At 39.8% G+C, this 23600-nt stretch overlaps 1 protein-coding gene across 1 annotated transcript in view; it reads left to right on the top strand.

Moving 5' to 3' along the window:
• LOC107041360 (proteasome subunit beta type-6) overlaps nucleotides 1–23600 on the top strand; it is a 52814-nt gene that overhangs the window by 13869 nt on the left and 15345 nt on the right. The window contains exon 4 of the mRNA XM_015261874.2: nucleotides 12233–12507. Coding sequence (XP_015117360.1) covers nucleotides 12233–12507 — 275 coding nt within the window. The remainder of the gene's footprint in view (nucleotides 1–12232; nucleotides 12508–23600) is intronic.

The raw sequence follows: 23600 nt of genomic DNA, 5'->3' as shown, positions 1-23600 counted from the left end.
TCCCCAAATCCATGCGAACTCAAAGCAAAAAATGGAAAAAGAAAATCTCATTCCCGTTTTGGAGACGGGATTTGGGCTCAGGCTTGTTCCTCAACCCCCTACCCTCATTTAGTGAAAATGTCAATTCCCCGATTCGAACGGAGTTGGCTTTTACTCCCTAGAAGTGCCTAATTTCCCTAAATCCATGCGAACTAAAAGGAAAAAATGGAAAAAGAAAATCCCATTCCCCTTTTGCAGACGGGATTTGGGCTCAGGCTTGTTCCTCAGCCCCCTCCCCTCATTTAGTGAAAATGTCAATTCCCCGATTCGAACGGAGTTGGCTTTTACCCCCTAGAAGTGCCTCATTTCCCTAAATCCATGCGAACTAAAAGGAAAAAATGGAAAAAGAAAATCCCATTCCCCTTTTGCAGACGGGATTTGGGCTCAGGCTTGTTCCTCAACCCCCTCCCCTCATTCAGTGAAAATATCGACTTCCCCGGTTCGAACCAGGGTGGCTTTTAACCCCTCAAAGTACCGAATTTGCCCAAATCCATGCAAACCGAGAGCAAAAAATGGCAAAAGAAACTCTTAATCCCTTTTTGGAAACAGGATTTGGGCTCAGACTTGTTCCTCAACCCTCTCCCCTTATTCAGTGAAAATATCAACTTCCCCGATTCGAACGGGGGTGGCTTTTACCCCCTAGCAGTGCCTAATTTCCCCAAATCCATGCGAACTCAAAGAAGAAAAGGAAAAAAGAAAATCCCATTCCCCTTTTGGAGACGGGATTTGGGCTCAGGCTTGGTCCTCAACACCCTCCCCTCATTTAGTGAAGATTTCGAATCCCCGGTTCAAACGGGGGTGGCTTTTACCCCCTCGAAGTGCCCAATTTTCCCAAATCCATGCGAATTGAGAGCACAAAATGGAGAAAGAAAATCCCATTCCCATCTTGGAGACAGGATTTGGGCTCAGCCTTGTTCCTCACTCCCTCCCCTCAAGAAAGAAAAAAAAAATTTGTCAATTTAAAAAAAAACTTCGCCCCTGAAATCAGTAGAAAAACCCCGAAATAAAAAAAGGTCAGACCAAAAAAAATAAGCTCAGATCCAAAAACGGAAGAGGAACTTTCCACTTCAAAAAGCTCCCTCTTCAATACCCTTTCAGGAAAAGGAGCGGTTGCGGGACACCCTGTATATAAATGACAACTGGCCTCCGCCACATCAAACAGCCGTAGTCGCCTCCGATTTTTGAATATTTTTCCGTTCTCTGCTCGAAAAACACTCCTCCCGGGTTAACTACCTCTGGGTTTTAACATCGCGAAATGTGTATGGTGTGCGTGGGGTCCTGAACTCCAGAATTGTGGAATCGCCCATTTCAAAAAGTTTGCTTAAACCCAGAGGTACCTAGTCGCCTCCGATTTGACGCAGTGGCCTCTCAGAAAAGAGGCGAGTAGGATAGCCGCATGTAGTGTATATGGAGCCGTATATGTACGCTGTCCATATTTATATCTATATATATATTTTCTTTCCTGTATATATATATGTAACACTTTGCCTTTTGGCTCAATCTAATAAACCTTCTATGAGGATTCTAATTGCTGTATAATAAAGAAAAAAAAACATTTATATACTTTTGACCAAAATGTAGGAATGACCAAATTTGTAAAAGTGATGAAAAAATCATTTTTCACATTGGATATGACGCTGAAACTAACGGGAGATGTGGTGGGGGACTGTACGGCCCCCACTACCGCCACTCACTGTACGCTCCCATTTCGTTAAATTACAAAAATTAATACAAAGCAAAGCGTGAAAAATTGAAAATATTGTCTATTTGTACCTGAGCGATGGGGGAAGACTAATGGGGGGGAGATATCTCGGTGCACTAAGTAGGGGATTTTTAATTGGTTTTTACAAATCCGAGTGAAAAAAAGAATTATAATCAAACGCAAACACTTGGGGTCAAATTTTTTTTTGGAAAATGCATCGGGGGGGGGGGGTTGGGGGTTGATCCCCATTAAGAATTTTCCCGGTGTCCTAATTAGGGAATTTTTAATTAATTTTTAATAATCAATTTCACCAAGTCTTTGGGGAAAAAAATGGTAATAATCCAACGCAAACACTTGGGGTCAATTTTTTTTTTGAAAATGCACCGGGGGGTTGGGGGTGGATCACCATTTGGAATTTTACCGGTGCCCTAATTAGGGAATTTTTCATTAATTTTTGAAAATCAATTCTACCATTCTTCGGGATAAATAAAGGGTAAGTATCCAACGCAAACACTTAGGGTCAAATTTTTTTTTTTGAAAATGCACCGAGGCGGTTGGGGGTTGATCCCCATTTGGAATTTTCCCGGTGCCTTAATTAGGCGATTTTTAATTAATTTTTAAACATCAATTTCACTAAGCCTTAAGGGGGCAATGAAGGGTAATTATCCAACGCAAACACTTGGGGTCAAATTTTTTTTTGAGAAATGCACCGAGGTGTTTGAGAGTTGATCCCCATTTGCAATTTTACCGGTGCCCTAATTAGGGAATTTTTCATTAATTTTCGAAAATCAATTTCACTAAGGGCTTGGGGGGAAAAAAAGATAATAATCCAACGGAAACACTTGGAATCAAAAAATTTTTTTTTGAGAATGCACCGGGGGGCACATGAAAATCCTTCGCCCGTCCACACAATTCGGAATTAAAAAAAAAAAAAAATTGAAAATCCCCAGATTAGGGCACCGGGAAAATTCTCAATCGAGAATAAGCCCCAACCCGACCGGTGCATTTTCGACAGAAAATTTTTCTAATTTTCGGTTTCCAAAAAAATTTCAGCTAACCCAGTTTTTGGAAAAACGGCGTTGATGCAATCTTACCGCAAGTTAGCAGAAAAAATTGTTAAAAGATTAACAAAATTAGGTTTTCGACATGGGATAATTTAGAGCTTATTAGTAACTATTTTTTCAAGTTTCAAAAAATAATTTTTTTTCCAAAAAATTTTTGTTTTTTTTTTTCACAAAACGACGCATTTACATACTTTTGACCAAAATATAGAAATGAACTAAATCTCATTTATAAAAGTAGCAAAAAAATCGTTTTTGACATTGGATAATTGAAAAATCATTACCAGATAATTTGTTATGATTCCAAAAGTTTTCATGTTTATGCCATTCGGAAAACAATAGCGTTGCGGCTTATTATGAGCTAATTTATATACATCCAAAAAATGTTCTGCTAATGCCATTTTCAAGGAAAAAAAAACGTATTCATACTATTTTTTTTTTGTAAGTTAGCAGAAAAATTATTTAAATCACTAGAATTTGATTTCCGATATCGAATAATTTAGCACTGATTAAGAGCTTATTTTCTACTTTTTCAAAATGTTTTCATGTTTATGTCGTTCGGAAAACAATAGCATTACGGCTTATTATGAGCTAATTTTATATGCATCCAAAACTTGCCATATATTAGCAAATAAATGATTCAAAAATGAACAAAGTTTGATTTTCCACATCCGATTATTTAAAACTCATTAGCACCTATTTTTTTCACGTTTCAAAAAATAAAACAAGTAGATAATTGCATTTCCTGTAAGTGCGTATAGTTTTGTTGCTAATGAATTAGCATTATGCTTCCGAATTTATGGTCTATTTTAGAAATTTTTATTTTAGTATCATTTTTAACTTCCCGACCCGGAGGGAGGAAGTTATTTGGTAATGATTTTTCAATTATGCAATGTCAAAAATGATTTTTTTTGCACTTTTATAAATGAGATTGAGTTAGTTTCTATATTTTCATCAAAAGTATGTAAATCCGTTGTTTTGTAAAAAAAAAATTAAAATTTTTTTTATTAAAAAAAAATATATTTTTGAAAAATAAAAAATTTTGCAATTTTTTGAAACGTGAAAAATAGCTGCAAATGAACTCTAAATTATCCCACGTCGAAAACCAAATTTTGTTCATTTTTTAAGCATTTTTTCTGCAAACTTGCGGTAAGGTAGCATCAACGCCGTTTTTCTAAAAACTGGGTTAGCTGAAATTTTTTTTGGAAACAGAATATTAGCTCTTGATTAGCTTTAAATTATCTGATATCAAAAATTAAATTCTATTGATTTTTTAAATAATTTTTCTGCCAACTTACAAAAAAGCTAGCATGAATACGTTTTTTTTTAAACGGCATTAACAGAAAATTTTTTAGATGCATATCAAATTAGCTCATAATAAATCGCAACGCTGTTGTTTTCCGAACGGCATAAAGATGAAAACTTTAGGAATTCTAACAAATTATCTGATAATGATTTTTCAATTATCCAATGTCAAAAATGATTTTTTTATCACTTATAAATTTGGTTCATTTCTACATTTTGGTCAAAAGTATGTAAATGCATCGTTTTGTGAACAAAAACATTGAAATTTTTTTGTTAGAAAAAAATTATTTTTTGAGAAAAACCAATTGTCTTCAACAATTTTTCGAAACGTGAAAAATAATTGCTAATGAGCTGTAAATTATCCCATGTCGGGGGAGATGGTCATGGCGGCAGACTGAGCGGTTAAGTTTTTGTGTGCTGTGTTTTTTGTTTGCTTGGGGGACGGTGTCGGACTTGTCGCATGTGTGGAGGGGCTTGGTCTTCTTTCCTGGGTTGTCGGCCTTCACTTTGAAATAATAGGCACAGAGGTTGGTTGCTTTTTTGGCTTGTTTTCTGCACTTTTGCAGTGGCCTTTTGCTGTTGAGGTTAGTCTGGAGTGCGAGCGTAGAGGCAACCAGGGTTGATGTCGGTGCCAACTAGCTCCATCTCTGCGCCTAAATTGCTACTGGATCCTACAAGGAGACCGCGGGTCGGTACTCCAGATTCCGCTCTATCAAACCAATCTCCCGCTACTCTCCTCCCTCCTGCTGTAACACCTACTTCCTCCTCTTCAAATAGAGGCAGACGACCTACCGCAGTGAGCTGGAAGAATTTAAAGTCCTCATCGACGCCCACTCTGAACGAATTCATAACTAAGAGGAAACGAAACGAGGACTCTCTCTCCAGACCACACAAAATCCACCAAACTTACAAAGGTCCAAAAGGTTCTGGGGACCTCCTCTACCACCATCAAGCCCGCTAGTCCGAATTCCAACGAGTCTGACGTTTCCTTGGACGCCTCTGACTCTTCCTCTGATCACGGGCTATCAAATACCATAGTGGACATTTTGGCAAAGGACTTGGACGAGGGAGAAGCCATGGAGAAACTCATGGAAATGCTCACGGAGATGAAATCTCAATCAGACGAGGATTTCAAGACCCTTAGGGAGGAGAACAAGACCCTGAGAGAGGAAAACGTGACGAAATACAATAACCTGTCGAAACTCATCTCCGACACAGCCTGCCAACAGACCGAGAAACTTGAACTTTTGAAATCTGAGGTAAAGGGAGAAATTGCCAGGGTAAAGGCTGGTTTTGAAATGAAGTACTCTACCCTTAGCACCGAAGTTGCCACACTAAAGGCTAAAATGGAGGATTTCTCAATGCCAGACCAAGCTACTCTCGATGCCAAGATCTTGACCTCTGTCTCAGCCAAAGTGGAGGAACTCGTTGCACCATTGGCCCAGAAAGCGATTGATTCCCCCTCAGCCAAGATCGATGATAGGATGGAGGAACTGGAGAAGCATTCCAAGAGGAATAATGTTATTATTTCCGGTCTGAAACCCACCGGCAACGTTAAAAAGGAGGTTGAAGCCTTCCTAGTGAACTCCCTGGCCATTTCCACCACGACTCGCTCCACCAAGATGCTCACAAGATCAGGCGACAAGCCACTGATTCAGGTGGAATTGGACTCATACGACACTAAACTGGCGATCTGGGAGGCCAAGAAAACCCATGCCCTCAAGGATGTCTACATAAATAATGACCTCACCCGTGGAGAAAGAGTCGTGGCTAAGGCCATCCGTGACGCAGCCAGAGAAGAAAGACAGAAGGGACACATCGCCAAGATAGGGTACCAACGTCTAGACGTGGACGGAGTCAGGTATGTTTGGAACAAGAAGAAGAGAGCTTTGGAGAAGACCAGAAACTCCCCACTCACTGTCCCCACCCATTCATCCCTACCCTCCCTTGTACATGGAACCCAGCACGTCCCCCACAATCGACAAAATTTTCACCTCCAGGGGGGCACCGCCCGAGGACTAGTCTAGATAACTCCAGCGATTCCTCGTCACTCTCCAAACCGGTACCCCCCAATGGCTTGTCAATTGGATTCTGGAACGCCCAAGGATTCTGCCATGTTAGCGACCTAATTGATCTGGATCCTGCTGATATCCTTTGCATCTCCGAGACGATACTACTCTCCGCACCGAAACCCACCCCCTCCTACGTAATGAACTACAAATGTTTTTGGGCCGACGCGGTAAGGGACAAGGATAGAGGCAGAGGCAGTGGAGGCTTCCTTGTTGCAGTTAAGAACCATCTTGCTTCATCAGTAACCCTACTGGAGAGCTCTGGGTGGATGTTCTTCAAGATAAATCACAATGACGCAGAGCTCATCCTGGGGGTGGTCTACTTCCGGTCAGATAGGCACTTCAACTACCAACATGCCATCTCGATGCTTCAAGAAGCCATTGAAGACCTGCTGTTCTCGGAGGAGGGTGTTCCTCTTCTGATTGGAGGCGACTGGAACGCACGTGTTGGCATTGTGACTGAGGTAGACGATGCTATCTTCGAAGGCACCTCTCTCTTCCCTGTTATGACCACCCTTGACACCAAGACCAATGACAGATGTACCCCGACGCTTAATCTGATGTCCTCTCTGGGTATGACTATCATCAACGGAAGAACTACAGAGACGATCTGGTGCTCTGCAGTAAGTCTAGATATAATCAAGGACCTTAAAGTACTCTCTGACATCTCCGACCACTTTCCCTTGTGCCTGCACCTTTGGTGTGGCTCACCCCCTCCCCCACCCCCCTCCCAACCGGACCAACACCCCAAGACTACCCCAACTCCCAAATTGTCCCTGAATCCCACTAGTCGTCTACTCGAGACCCTCCGTACCATCTTCAACATCTGGATCGCAAGGCCCCAAGCGCCGTAACCCATGGTTCGATGACGAGTGTGTTGCCCTCAAGGCCGAGATCAAGCGTGGTCTGAAGCAATGCTTTGTTTCTCGATTCGATGATGCTGACAAATTAACTCTGAATACCCTCAAGAAGAATTTCAAACTGGTCACTGAAAACAAGAAAAAGCTGTACGAGAAGCAGATCATTGATTCCTTCGCCAATTTATCCAACCCCAATGAATTTTGGGCAGCTGTGAAAAGACTGAAACCGACTTTTGGCCTGAGAGACTGTGGACTTCCTATTGAAGTGTGGAACTCCTTCTACTGAGACATCTACCCTCCTAGGAGCCTAACTTTCGATCTACCCTCACGTACTGACATCTAGGAACTGGACCAGGAGATCTCACTCACCGAGTTGGAAACTGCTATCAAACACCTCAAAAACGCCAAATCTCCGGGTTTGGACGGTATCACCAGTGAAGCCCTCAAGGCACTGACCCCCGAGTGGACATCATGCCTCCTCACGCTCTTTAACAACATCCTCTGCGCAGAAGAAGTCCCACCGAGCTGGGCCGAGGTAGTTCTCTCAATGATTTTTAAGAAAGGAGACAAAGATGACCCTGGGAACTACCGAGGCATTGCCCTTGTCAACACAACCACCAAGCTTTTTACCGAGATCCTAAGGAAGAGGCTAGAGAACTGGACTGAATCAAATGGACTGCTTCCTGAGTCTCAGCACGGTTTCAGGAGAGCCCGAAGCTGCACCGACGCCGTTTTCTGCCTCGCAGCAGTCCACCTACAACTGAGACTCCCAAAAAGAGAAGTGTACGCTGTCTTCGTCGACTTCAAACGTGCTTTTGACAGCATCCCCCACAGCGAATTTTGGAAGAAGTTTCACAACGTCGGAGTCAGCTCCAAAATCATTAACATCTTGGTATCTCTTTACTCCCAGGCGTGCATCCGGGTTCGAAGTCGTGGGCTGTGTTCGGACGTTTTCCAAGTGACTGAGGGTGTGCTCCAAGGAGAGACACTAAGCCCGCTGTTATTCCTTCTATATGTCTCTGACTTCGAAAGTTTCTTCCGCGAGAGGGGTCACTCTGGCTTAAACATAGATGGGCGCACCGACATCTTGATGCAGCTGTTTGCCGACGACACTGTTCTTCTGGCTGATTCACACGTCAAACTACGGGTAATCCTAAGCACGCTCTCTGACTACTGTGTTATGAAGGGGCTATCAGTCAACACCACTAAGACACAAATCCTGGTCTTCAAAGCTGCAGGACGCCCCAAATACATTGATCCTCGGTTTACGATGTACGATGGTACACCTCTCCAAATTGTCTATTCCTACACCTATCTTGGAGTTCTCATCTCAGGCACAGCCAGATCCAACACCCCCACCCAGGCAGCCATAGGCAAAGCAAGAACAGCCTCCATGAGCACCTTAAACCTGCTCTACAAATCCAAGTGCGACAATTGGGACTCCTACACGAGACTCTTTGATAGTATGGTGTCCTCAACGCTCTCTACGCCATTCCTGCCTGGGGCATGGGAAAACTAGATGGGATTGAGGTTATACAAACTGAGTTTTACAAGCGCCTTTTGAGACTACCCCGAAACACTGCTAATTGGTGTGTGAGAATGGAGGCTGGAGCGCCCAGGCTAGCCCTCAAGGCCATGAAAATAATCTGGAATTGGTTTATAAAAGTCTTGCAAATGGACCCACTCCGCCACCCCAGAATCTGCATGGTGCGCCTTTTGGAACTGTCGAGAAACACTACCGAAGTCTCAACCTACAACTGGAGGACATACTTTAGGGATTTCCTGAGGTCTGTCAACGCAGAGGATCTTCTGGACTCCCTGGACACCGCAACGTGGACTTCACGCGCAGGCGTCGTCTTCGTGAATTACGAGTTGCTGTTGCGCCAAGAGGACTTCTCCAGCTATTGCGTCTCTACATCCTCCCAACTACCCCTCCCCAGATCCCTGGGAGACCCCACTGCCCATTATCTTCGGCTCCGCCTGCCCCTAGCCCTGAAGTGTTCCATAGCCCAACTGAGACTCTCCAACAACTATTCCTGCTCTTACTCCTTCAAAAATGGTTCCACAAAAGTTTTTCCTACCCAACTCTGCCCTTACTGTGCATCACTCCATATCTACCAATATGAAACAATCTCCCACATCCTCCTCAACTGCACCCTCTACTCCCCCCTCAGAGATCATTACTTGGCCCAGCATCTGGCACCCATCCCCACCGCTGGCCCGGACGAAGATAGCGTCTGCAAACTTCTCTGTTCCAGTGACCCAAGATGCCTCAGAACCATCTTCTACTACTCAACGCAATGTTTCTCACTCCGCGACAAAACTGTCTACGAATAATTTTGCTTGACTAATTCTGCTTTCTTGGTTTCAGTTTGGCGATGTTACTTGGGTCCCTCTTAAGGTTAAGTCTCAGACCTTCGGCCTCGGTTATGGGAGCTTCGTACAAATGTTCACATATTCTTTTGACCAAATGCTCTGTTGTTTATATGCTTTTAACTATTTGATTCTAATTGTGACAAACCATGTATTATTGGAGGGCCTCGAACACTTAATCTCAGCCCTATGCACACTATCTAAGTATGATTCTGTCTCGGAATGCCGCCACCTATTTTATATTTGTTACCACTATGTTTATTTAACTTTTGTAATCATGATTATGATGTGTCTTACATGCCTGTATGGTAAATCGCATGCTTTTGTAAGCCTTGATGTAAACTTCCCATGCTATTGGAGCGACGTCGGACTCCAGCGAAGCATTAACAATAAATAAATAAATAAAAATAAAATAAATTATCCCATGTCGAAAACCAAATTTTGTTCATTTTTTAACCATTTTTTCTGCTAACCTGCGGTGAGCTAGCACCGACGCCGTTTTTTTAAAAACTGGGTTAGCAAAACGTTTTGAAAACGTCGAAAATTAGGTCTTAATTAGCTTTAAATTATCCGATGTCGAAAATTAAATTCTATTGATTTTTAAAATAATTTTTCTGGTAACTTACAAAAAAGCTAGCAGAAACACTTTTTTTTTTAAAACGGTATTAGCAGAACAATTTTTGGATGCATATAAAATTAGCTCATAACAAGCCGCAACGCTATTGTTTTCCGAACGGCATAAAGATGAAAACTTTTGAAATTATAACAAATTATCTGGTAATGATTTTTCGATTATCCAATGTCAAAACTGATTTTTTTGCCACTTTTATAAATGAGATTTAGTTCATTTCTACACTTCGGTTAAAAGTATGTAAATGCGTTGTTTTGTGAAAAAAAAAGAAAATTCAAAATTCAAAACATAAAAATGTAATCTCAGACCCCTCCCCTTCACCCCCCTAAATTTTCATCCCTCCGGATACATGCGTTTATTTTCCACAAATAAACAAACCGAGCGGGTGAATAAATTAATTTATTTATTGAATTAATTAATTTTTTAGTTCGAAAATCAATGCATAAAAAAGATAATTGTATAGAAAATAGATTTCAATCGTTTTTTTTTAACATAATTCAAAATATTATTTTAAAAAAAGGGCCCCTGCACTCAGTGCGCCTAGAGTACAGTCCGCGCGAAAAGTCGCGCCTATCTTTCGCCAGAATCATTCGCCAATTTCAGCGTCATAATTTTAGCTTGAGCAATATTAGAAACACCCTTCTGGATAACGCTTATCAGAGCCTCTTTTGTCTGAGGATTGTCCACGTAACAGAAGTCTTTGAGATAACCCCACAAGAAGAAATCACACGGGCTAAAATCCGGTGAGTACGGTGGCCATTCCAATCCTGGTCGGGCGAAGCGAGGATACCCTAAGCCGATGACGCGATAACCGTATACTTTGTGCAATGCAGCAAACACATCATTAGTTCGATGAGGTATTGCACCCTGTTGCATAAAATAGAAATCTTTTACCAATCGTTTCTTCTTAGCAAATGAGAAAAATTTGGTTTCCAACATCTCTCTGTAACTCCCCTGTAATGGTCCCTTCCAACATTTCCACATGTATTTGTTTGATCGACCGAGCTGCCCAAACTCTAACTTGAGTAGGGTGGAGCGGTTTTGCTTCTGATGAATGTGGGTTTTCACTCCCCCAAAATCGATAATTTTGTTTATTCACGTAGCCGTTAAGGTAGAAATCAGCTTCATCCGTGAAAATGATTCAATTGGCTTCGATTTCAGCATTTTCAAATATGTGCGTCAAAACTTTGCTGAATTCAAGTCGTTTCCCTATAGCAGCTTGCGGAAGCAATTGGTGGGAAGTGATTTTATAAGGATGAAGTTTAAGGAAATGTTTAATTATCAAACGTACGGTCTCTCGGTTCAATTCTAACTTCGCAGCCGCCTTACGTATTGAATCAGTTGGATGATGTTTTTCCACCTTGTCCACTACTTCCGTCGTTCTTGTAGCGACGATTCTGTAGGGTACCATAGTTGACAGAATTATCAATGACCCTACAAAAAAGAACACCTTGACTCAAAAAAATTTTTGGGGACTAATCTCAAAAGAAAAATCATACAGGAGAACTAAAAAATTCATACCGTTTGAGAGTGGTTTCCCTCCCAATTCTGTGACTACCAAACTTATTACAAAAGCCTCTATACGCATTTGTGTATTTTTTTCCTCGGGAATAATGGCACTCAATGAGATACACTTTTTCTTCGACAATAATCACATTCATTTTAGAGAATATGAACTAGACCCCGGAGTGTCCCAACAGAATTTACCAGGCTCCAAGTTTTAACTTACAGCAGCCCGATTCCTGGTGACAAAGTTTTCACCTATTCCCATTTTTCACCGTGTACATACATACATACATACATACATACCTACATACATACACACATTTTTTAAAAACATCATTTCTTCATGTTTCATAACATTTCTAGGTATTCCCACGCAAAAGTAGTAAATCGAAAAAAATCCCAATTACATAGCTTAGACTCTGAATCAAAAATGAAAAAGAAAACATGAAAAAATCATATCTCTCATATGAGCTCTAAAAAACTGGAAAAATCAGGAAAAAACTTTTTCAAATCTTCACTCCCTGAAAATTCCCCTTCACATTCAAGAAAGTGAGCATTAGGGGCTGACTGGTTTGACATGAAATACCTCCAATGCTAAGAATCATAAAACTAGACTACATAATTTTGTATTCCATGCATATTATGGGAGATCGACTCATTTTGTGATAACCAATTATTCATAATAGGATGGAACTTGAAAGTCAGCCATTAGTTGAAACAGCAGCGAATGTGTTCCGTGAAATGTGTTACAACTATCGTGACTCTCTTGTTGCTGGAATATTAGTTGCTGGCTGGGATTCACAGAAGGACGGCCAAGTTTACAGTATTCCAATCGGTGGTATGTGTGTACGCCAACCAATTTCCATCGGAGGATCTGGGTCCTCCTATATCTATGGATACGTCGACGCAAACTATAAGCCCAATATGTCTAAAGAAGAGTGTATTAAACTCGTCACTAATAGTAAGTCCTTTTAAATTGATTATCACGCTAATGGTATTAAGGAAGATCAGTAAAAATAGCTGAAAGTTTGCGACATACCAGCATAAACAAACAAAAATCGAAATTAACCGGAAATCGAAGAAAAAAATTGAATTATAAATTGGCTTTATTCACGAGTTTGTTGGTACGCGTATTTTAAGTGGAAAAAATGAATATCAACAAACTCGGGGAAGCCAAAGCGATACTTCCGTCACTCATATCTATTCTCATAATAGTTTCTGGAACTTTCATGGCATTCCTCTATTGAGAAATGATTTTTTTAGCTACGCATTTAGTTTTTTTAATTTTTAACAAAATGTGATTGATGGCCTAATTTCCTCTTTTGTTTGTGTTCATGAAAATGAACATGGAAAATGCACGGTGACAGCACGGTGATATTCATGTCTATCCCAAAGTTACTAAATTGATGTCAGGTTATGCCAGCACTTGGCCGCTGGGCCAATTTCTTCTATGCTTTAACATTGTAGGCCCAGCGGCAAAAATTATACGCTTGCTTCATCTGTTGAATTTAGTAACCTTGGTATGTTCCCAAAGTGCGCGTGCTAACATTGTGCTGTCATAATGGCCTCAGGGCCAGTTTGTTTAACCTCCGGTAGCTTTAATAGTTATTTTCATCACAAGGTCCACAAAGTATTTTCTGACGAATGTGGCTTTGTAGGCCGAGCCGAAGGCGAGGCCTATAATCACATTCGTCAGAAAATACTTTTGGACCGTGTGATGAATGCAATTTTTCGTCAGAAGGCCCGTAAACCGCGATCAAACCGAGCGAAGCGAGGTTAGAATCGCGGTTTACCGGGTCTTCTCACGAAAAGTAACTTTAACAATTGACAACTATCTTTTAACTGTGATACCGTCAAGAAGCAATGGCGATGCTGCGCCCATTACAGGCCGGGACTCAGACAGGGTTGGCGCACGAAAATTTAAAGACCCTTTTAAGTCGACACTCCTTTAGCTAATGAAGCTTTACGCTAATAGTCCAGGCGTCAGAGGCTGAAACTGACCAGATTGACCGAATAATTCCTAGAGGAAATTTTTTTTCTATCTTTATTTTATGTTTATAAAGTAAATATTAAAAATGCGCACAAAAATTCAAAGCGGAACATTTGTTTAAACAAGTGAAAAGATAAATTTTTGCGTTTTTTGCGAATATCGCCAGCAATATCGCTTTTACGATAAAAAAAACCTAAAATTATTCCCCATTAAATTACCAACAAAAAAGGTTTTGACATATTTTTTGATTGGGATGGTAGTTTTGAAGATATGATCGTACGGAGGAGAGCGCCACCATCCAAATCTCACGCTGTGCTGTAACAGACACCGGACTACATGTGATGCCATTTTTAACATTGGAATTTTTTTTAAATTTCAGCACGAAACTTAACAAGTTTATACAGCTTATCGATATAGGATTGAAAAAAATAGAAAAGAAGAATTATAATAACAGAGAAGAATATGTAACCTAAGACGAGGTAGTTTATATAAATTTGTGTATAGATGTGTACATTGGTGACTTAGTTAGGTCTTATATTTTTAAATTGCTTTCGTTCAGAAACTTCGTGATGATGTCTATGCATATGAGATCTAGGTCTTTCAGGATATTTTGGCTAAAGTATGGAGGGAGGAAATTTTTCCTTTGTAATGCGTTGAGCATATTTTGTCTCGTCTGATCATGTCGGGAGCAGTCCCATAGCACATGGTCGAGGTCTTCATTCGGGTGGCCACATTTGCATTGGGATGATTGAATAAAGTTTTTCCTCTTCAGAGAGGCTGCGAGATGATAATGATTGGCTCTAGCTCTATTTATCCAAACAATTGAGAAGCGGGAAAGTTTTTTGTTGTGAAATCAGGGTTTCCTTTTTTTTGTGATAGTTCCTGAAATATTCTTTCCCTTTGCCTCTTGGGTTATCATCTGCACTCTTCTCCATACAAATTTCAAGTGTCGAATCTAATCATTCTCTCTTAAAATTTTCGCGGAAGTCTGTGAATGAGATTCGAAACTCTATGTTGGGAGGTGATTTGGTGGCCTCGCCAGCCAAAAAATCCGCTTGTTCATTGCCCGCAATTCCAGTGGAGGTAACCCATTGAAATTTAACAAAATTTTGACCATTATTTTGTTGGATAAACATCTCGCCGTTTTTTGGCTTCTAATATTAATTTGTTGTCTCTAATACTCAGTATTGGCCGAGACAGACATGTGAAACATTGGAAAAATGATGCTTTTTCGATTATAATGCAGTCAGAGACCTTTGCATGTAATAGAAATTACAATAATGATGAGGAAGCCAGTTAATACGAAAAATTCGCATGGTATAAGTTTAAGAATATCTCGTATGGAGGGACTGGCAGATGTACGATTTTTCTACCTGCGGCCCCCATGAGTACCTTTCAAGTCCAGAAAATCATTGAAAAAAAATCATTGAATAAAAAATGAATTGATGTAGCATTATCCTGAATAAATGATTATTATACTTGATTTAATATCATAAGTGATTACTGCACTTGATTTTATTTTTCAAATTTGTTTCCTTGAAACATTCATAATAACTATTGGAATTATGTTGACTTTAATGCATATTATGAGATGCCAAGATCTCTTCATTATTTTATGGGAAAATTCCTGATTTGTTCATTTTTGGATCAGGAATAAGATAAATTTGTGAACTATGAGACAGAATTCTTTGTTGTTATTGAATTATTTTAAATTACTGATCAATTCAATTATTCGACAAAATTTCTAGGAAAGAACGAAAGAATTCCACCTGACGCGGTCGGGGTCTGTCGACTGTCAGGGCTCATGAATAAAAATGACGAATAAATATTGGTGAAAATTGTTGAGCGCCAGTCAATTTTATCGACAAATTGACAAACGATAATAAGAATAATTTATAAGAGGAAATAGAGGAGGTTCGATTGGGACACCCAAATGAAAGAATCAAGAGAGAATTAACCAAAGAAAATATAATTTCGACAGAAAATTTGCATTACTTACAGTTGCACTTCTGTTGATTAATTGGTGAAGACAAGAGTATATAATTCGACAACAGTATTATAGTGAACAATAGACACAAAATATATAAATGATCGCCGTGTGATATTTAGACTCGATACAACACAAGATAAATTTTTAAGTCGAGTGTCTCCGCGTGTGACTTGTTGCTTCGGGCCCGTTATCCCCTCCACAACTGCTCTGAAAATCAATATTTCGGCGTCTGCGTGCCTCAGCTCCTCGTCTATCGCGCAACGACACCAGGCGTGTAATCTAGTTTAAATTANGAAAATCAATATTTCGGCGTCTGCGTGCCTCAGCTCCTCGTCTATCGCGCAACGACACCAGGCGCGTAATCTAGTTTAAATTAAACTCTCATTTGTTTCGACCATTTTCGACATTTACTGAGCGTGAGGACCGGGTAAAATATTTCCGTTCACAACTATATGATTTTTTAATGGAGAAATATTGCTTGGAGATAATTTTAATATTATTCAATTCCAACCGATCGATGCATTCGCCTATGCTAGCATTACGCGAGAGTGGGAGGGTGGCGCGCTCCTCCGCACGAACATATGTTCAAAACTATCATCGAAATGAAAAAATATGTAAGAACCTTGTTTGAGATTAAAGCTAAATTGAGATGCCGGTTGGGGAAAAGTGGAATTGTGGAAGGAGGTGGAAAATTAAAACACGCGGAATTATAAAACCCCACTGTTGATGTACTTTATTGTGGAATACCCCACGCGTCTTGAGAAATTAATAATGTTACACTGTTGATTTGCTCGACAAAGTCAATTAAATGATGATTTGTAAATGCACTGCACTTGAGATTCTCTCGATATTGAACTTGATGATTGACTCAAAATAATTGATAATTAACTATGTGTTATATCCAGAAAAAATTTCATCTCCTTCTTCTCATAAATATTTTCTAAGAACTTAAATCTAAATTCTTCCTCGTTAAGAGTCCAATGAACTATACGCGTCGAATAATGTAAAAAACATGCATGACATCTCACAATCTCTTTTCGAAAATACCCATGTCAAAACGAACAATCAGCATTATTGCAACCTTATGGCCTCTTAGTAACAACGAAATAGCCGAGTAGAGTCCATAAAAAGGAAAACAAAAGAACAGCGGTCACCGACCTGCCGCGCAATTGATGGAGTTGCAATTTTCATGCAAACCCCACTCTTCAAAATTTACGAAAAATCACGACCGAACTATCCCCAAAAATTTTGGAAGAAGACTCCGTTCCACTCGTATCTGTCGTTCTCCACTCTCCAGAACAATTAATTATCTTCAATCCGCGAAATCGGTCTGTCAGTTTTCACTCTATAAGAAAAATAGGTTTTTTTCTTTTTCGGCGACCTTACGCAAAGAGGTGATATAGTGAAAATTTGACTGGGCAAAGTGTAGCCTCAAATCGAGATTAGTACTTTGTGGAATTTTGTGGAACGCACTCAAAAATTGAAACGAAAGTTAAATTAAAAGAGAACATTTTATTACAAGTTGAAATGGTGGAAGAAGAAAACTATAGAGATTCGTAGAACCCGGATAATTATAGGTGTTACAGCAGCTGCTTGGCAAGCTGATTTAAGGGTTGAGTTGTCAACAAAGTAGTAAGTCGAAAAATCCACACCAATTTGATTATATTATCAAAATTTAAATCAGCTCAGAAGTTTTCCAGAATCGAATATTTTGAATCAATAATTTTTCCCATAAATAATCTCATAAAAATTAGTTGAAGTTGAAGTACTATTATCGGGAATAAAATCTGTAATTTTGATGTATAATTAAAAATCTCATCCGTAATATATTAAATTTGGGTCTTTGGTAAAATCAGATGTTTTATGGTTTTTGGCAATAATTCTTTCTGTACCAAAATTCCTTTATCCTGAAAATCCCTTCAGTAAATTCCATTAACTTTCAAATTGATGAATTCTCAGAATCTAAGCAAAATAGTCAAAATTTAGCGTTGTCCTTAAATAAAAATAAAACACAAAGTGAACACGAGTCTAGCACTTTTCACTTTGTTAGAATTTCATTCGTTAGTTCGGTATAAATATTTGCGAACAAAAATTCCCGTTGCCTCTGATGCTTAGCAACGTCTCCGGACACAACACTCGGAATTAATTGATAATTGAATTAAATGAAATAGAGACGCTGCACGAAGCGCTAGACTCAAATATATCGCGTTGATGTACTCCGGTGATGTACTCGATTGAGCGGTTATGGCGATACAATACTGTGATTAGAGTGACTCTCTCGATGTCTAGAACGATACTACTGACTTTTCCGGCGATTTTCTTCCTAGCTGACCGTGACCCCGAAGGGTTCCGAAGTTTCTCGAGATTTTCGTTGAGCCCGGTGACCGTTTGACTAGTTTGAATAGCTGGATTTCAAACATCCCGGGGGCCATTCATCATCAGGGATGATGAACTGTGCGTTGAATTTCTCTGCTGCTGCTTCTCTGCCATAATTACTCGTTGACTGGCTCGGGATCGTCTTCTGGGGGATGTTCTGCTGGTGGAGGGTCTGTCGGTAAGAGACAGAGCTTGATGGTAGGTCTGATGAATGTCATGCTGGTACTGGTGATTCTCTCGATGTTGGGGGTACTACTGCCCGTGATGTTTTGATGGTTGCAACTCTTGTGAGGCCATCTTCTCCTGGTTGAACTGCCACTACTCTACCGAGTGGCCATTTTGCTGGTGGATAGTCCTCGACCATCAGGACCATGTCTCCAACTTTGATGTTCTCTCGTCGTTGATTCCACTTGTAGATAGATTGGTACCTTTGAAAACACTCTTTGGACCACCTGCACCAGAATTGTTGTATTTTCTGGGTGATCAGATTCAATCTCTGCAACTTGCTGGGTTTCTCATTGATGATTGATGGCTCTGGAATCACCTGTAGAGGCTCACCGATTAGGAAATGACCTGGGGTGAGTGCTTGGAGGTCTTCTGGGCCATCTGACATTGGTGTGATTGGCCTGGAATTGAGGCAGGCCTCTATCTGGATCAGGATGCTGTTGGGTTCCTCGTAGGTGAATGTTGTCGACCCAAGTACTCTTTTGAGATGATATTTCGTTGATTTGACAGCTGCCTCCCATTTGCCACCGAAATTGCGAATTGGTGCTCTCGGTGGTGAAAAGCTCCATTGAGTCCCGTTGGTGGCGAGAGCAGCCTGGATCTGTTGATTCTTTCTAGATGGCTGGTTGTACAGCTTGTTGAGGACTGTTGAGGCGCCAACGAACGTAGTTGCGTTGTCACTTTACATAACCTCGGGAATGCCTCTCCTTCCGGTGAATCTCTTGTAGGCTCCGATGAATGCGTCTGTTGTCTGCCTGGAAACGAGCTCTAAATGGACTGCTAATGTACTGAAACCCACAAATACTGCAATATGAACGCTAGATGGTTGGGCATTTGTGTGTCGCCATTTGAGAGTAGGGAATGGGCCGGCATAGTCCACCCCCGTATGGAGAAATACTCGTGAAGGTGATATTCTCACTGCAGGCAGTTGGCCCATTAGCTGCTGGGCCTGTCGTCCTCGATGTCGGATGCAGACAGGGCAGCGTGAGATATATGCTCTCCCAGTGTATCTGCCGCCGATGATTCAATACTTCTGGCGTGTGTGGGCTAGGGTGAGTTGAGTTCCTCCGTGGAGTGTCCTTCGGTGAGCTTCTGGATGACCAACGTTGTTAAACGAGACTGACGAGGCAGGATAATTGGGTGAATCTCGTCAGGGTCTAGTTGAGAATTCTTGAGGCAGCCCTAGCCTGATGATGCTCTCATTGTCTAGAGTTGGAGTCAGCTTTGCTAGTGGATGATTTCGTGGTATTTGATGGTCTTTCTCAAGCAGCCTGTGAACAGATGTAAAATATTGATTTTGCGTAATTTTTANCGAGGCAGGATAATTGGGTGAATCTCGTCAGGGTCTAGTTGAGAATTCTTGAGGCAGCCCTAGCCTGATGATGCTCTCATTGTCTAGAGTTGGAGTCAGCTTTGCTAGTGGATGATTTCGTGGTATTTGATGGTCTTTCTCAAGCAGCCTGTGAACAGATGTAAAATATTGATTTTGCGTAATTTTTACCCAAAACAGTCTGGCTTCGTTGAGTTCTCTAGACGTTAGGACCGGTGTTTGAGGGATTGGCTGCCTTCTGAACCTGTCGATGGCTCGGTTCAAGATGGCTGTTACTTGGAGGACTTTGGCTAGTGTTGAGTATCTGTTGAGGAGCTCTGCTACGGCGTTGACCTTGATAGATGTCTGATGTGATGGGGTTGGCCTTCCTTCTGTTGATGCTTCGGCTGGAGAGGCAATTGGTGATACTGGCCAGTTTTCAGGTTTCTGATTTATCCACTCAGGGCCTTACCACCATAGCTGATGTTCTGCTAGCTCCTGTGGTGATAGTCCTCTGGATGCACAGTCGGCTGGGTTTTCCTTACCGCTGATGTGCCTCCAGGTAGCGTCTGGAAGGGATTCCTGGATCTTGATGACTCAGTTTTGGACGAAATCCTTCCATCTCGATGGAGGACTCTTGATTCAAGCTGGGGCTACACTTGAATCAGACCATAGATACGTGTCTACTTCGTTGAGTTCAAACAGTTGAGCAATTTCTGATGCTATTACTCTCTTGGTGACTGTTGCAGACTCAAACTGCTTTGATTTAAAGCGAAATGTATCGGACGATTGATGCCAATACAATCCGAGTACTTTGGTGAAAGGCTCCTCGAACTGGATGATTGCCTTGCTCGTTCAGATTCCCAATTCCTCTAATACGTGTGGGCAATTAGTAGTTATGTAATGCCGATTCGAGGGCAACGTTTTTGGCGTCGACCTGGTCGTTGGGGCCCAGTAGGGGGGTCAGATGAAAGTGGGTGGGTGGGTGCTTGATTAATTCGCGGGGTCGTGGTTTGATTCGCGGGGTCGCGATTTAATTCGCGGTTTGATTAATTAATTCACGATTTTTCCCTCGAAGTGATGAAAGGGTTAATTAATTCGGAGGTCGCGGTTTGATTAATTAATTCACGATTTTTCCCCTCGAAGTGACGAAAGGGTTAATTAATTCGCGCGGTCGCCGTTTAATTCGCGGTTTGATTAATTAATTCGCGATTTTTTCCCCTCGAAGTGATGAAAGTGTTCTTTAATTCGCTGGTTAATCAATTTGATTCGCGATTTTGCGTTACAAAGGACCTTCTCGGTGACCTAGTCAATCCACCCCGCGAGGGGATGAGTGAAGGGGTCGTCTCTACTAATTACTTTTTTCGTCATAATATAGTATGGCTATTTTTGCTAATAAATTACCAATACACTTCTGAATGGTCATTTTGCACCGCACTTTCTTCTATCGTATATAATTCATCGTTGGATAATCCTCTTAATAAGAAAAACATGCATTGCAAATTGTCATGGCGCAGAACATGAATTTGGAAGTATCATGGCGGCGGGCGAAAGGCCCAAAAGATGCATGAACTTCCATGAGGTTGAGCAATGCGGCCGCGACAGCGCTGTCTAAAAAAGGATTGGTTTATAAATGGGATTAGTTTATAATGACCGGAATGTGAAATTATTTTTTGATGATGACTGTTAAAAATTGAAAGATAGTTGAAATGATTGATAATTAGATAAACTTGATTTGATGTCAAGAGTGGAATAAAATAAAAGTGATTGATTGCTTTCGTCACAACATAGTCAATATATTTTGGCTCATAAATTAGCAATGCGCTTCCACAGGTGAACTTCTATAACGATGGAATTTGAATTGAATTCAATGATTTATTGTATTCAATTTATTGACATTGCCTCAATGTTGGCAGCCAACATTGCACCAAAAATATTGGTTTCTAAATGGTTTTTTCAACAAAAAATGATGCAATCAATTCCCTAATCGAACTTCGTCAGGATGCCATTGAGAAGAATATTGTAAATTATAATTAGACTTATTTAAACAATTATTTTTTCAGGTATCCTCGAAAAACGATCAGTCACATATAACCATCTACACACATACATACATGCATATATACATCCGGACATGGTCTAAAAATTGCATATTCGAACTCCTGAGTCCAAAAGTAGTTATCCTGATACAGATGTTGGCATTTTTGGATTCGACAAATACAATGTTTCCATTCGGAAGTAAAATGAATCTCATATTTTTCTAAATGATTCAGACCAAATTTATAACTTACATAATTAATATGATTGCAATTTTTTTATTCGATTTTTGTTTTCATACGCTTGGTGAATCGCAATCAGTACTTATACCATAAAATCAAAGAATATTGATTTTTCTCCCTGGAATAAGAAGGTCTAGGAATACTTTTCATTCAAAGATTTTCAATCATTTAATTTATCAGTTGAATTGGATAGGAAAAGCTCGAAAATAAAGGATGGATAATTAGCGGCTTTCGAACGAAATTCCATAAATACTTGCTTTTTTCAATATTCTTTCATAATTATAAGTAAATAGCAGTTATATTGTTGAAAAAAAGAGTTAAAATTTTAAGGACAGTTTAATAGTAAATTTTAGAAGTTTGAGAGGGAAAAGTCATGAAGTGTAACATTTCACTGAAAATTTACTGCAAACTCCACATTTTTTAACAGCATGACGATGAAAACTTTCAAATTACTTAAATTCCCATTCAACATATGAATATTCTGTACCTAATTACCCGATAGTTTCGGATACTGAAGCAATTATAATTGTCCAAATCGAAAAAAGAATTATTCAATTTTCTGAATGTTGCGTTTAGTAAGTTTTTCTCGAAAGTTGATTAGAATCAGTAGCTAGAATTATACGATTATAGAATTTGAATGCGACAATGAAAACCATGATCAATTTTTTTACTTTGAAAAAAAAATACGTATCCAAATTTAAACATTGTAGAGAACAAGAATAACGATATTTGTGTCATATCCTGTGAATTATTAAGATGAATTTTAGATTAACGAAAAAGGATGATGCAGGAGTCACACTATCGTTTCAACTTTTTATTTTCAATTTTGTGCTGGAAACATGAGAAGATATTCAGAGAATAGCCAGTTTTTTCCGGATGTAAGATGATATGACAGTTTTCCGGAGAATTCAAAATAATTATGAGGGTAGCTCTTAAATATCAGAGAATTTTGAATAGACAATAGGAGAACAATTAATAGGAAAAAGGTTGAATTTTCCAAATAAAACCGATGTGAAAGAGTTACAAGCTCGAACATAATTTGAAAAATTCGAGAAATTTATCGAATTTTCTCAACAATTTCACAAACATTGAAAAAAGAATTCACAAAAATTTCGGAATTTTATGGAGAATTCGAAAAAATTTCAGATGATTCTTGATTCAAGTTTTAACTCCTATAATACCTAATAGAAATATAGGAGAAATCGTGAATGACGAGAAATACTCCGAATTAGCCAAAGAGCATCAGAATCAAGCTTATAATTTTTCCAGGAAAATAATTGAATGCTGTTGTAAAGGTGTGAGAGTCAAGGCGGCGGCGAAGACTAAAAAATTCTGAGTTTTGAGAAATTCAATGATTATTGTTTTGTACTCTGAATCGAATTTTGATTATAATTATAGTTAGAACCTCATTCTAGGAGCACAGAAATTCAGAATTAATAAATCACTTATCAAAATATTGACATTGAACAGGCGATCAACCGATAAGCATTTTTTTCATGAATCTTAACACTCAGTATGATAAGACGATGATGAATCATTCATTTTTGAAAGAAACAATGAAAAAAATATTTAAAAAATATAAAGAAAGGGCATCAGCGTCGCGGCCATGGCGGCGCTAGCGAATATGAAAAAGGAGCCTTCCAGTTTGACAGAGATAACATTGTAAAGCCAAAACGGTTAAGAGTCTTAACTTAAGACCAGGAAGATTGAGATTTTAGGAAATTCGTGACGATGGATTTCAACTTTACAAAATCCACTTCAAATAGAATGGATAGGGGATGAATTATAGGAACCTTCAGGAACTTTACAAGTTCCCACAAAAATCAGAAAATTGTCGGTTTTTTCCGAATGTAAAATGATTCGAGCTTCCAGAGAATTTAAAACA

Source organism: Diachasma alloeum, unplaced genomic scaffold, assembly GCF_001412515.2.
Source record: "Diachasma alloeum isolate Michigan unplaced genomic scaffold, Dall2.0 Dall_scaffold_00363, whole genome shotgun sequence".
NCBI lineage: Eukaryota > Metazoa > Arthropoda > Insecta > Hymenoptera > Braconidae > Diachasma > Diachasma alloeum.
The sequence above is the reverse complement of the archived record's forward strand: the minus strand, read 5'-3'. Positions and strand labels throughout refer to the sequence as shown.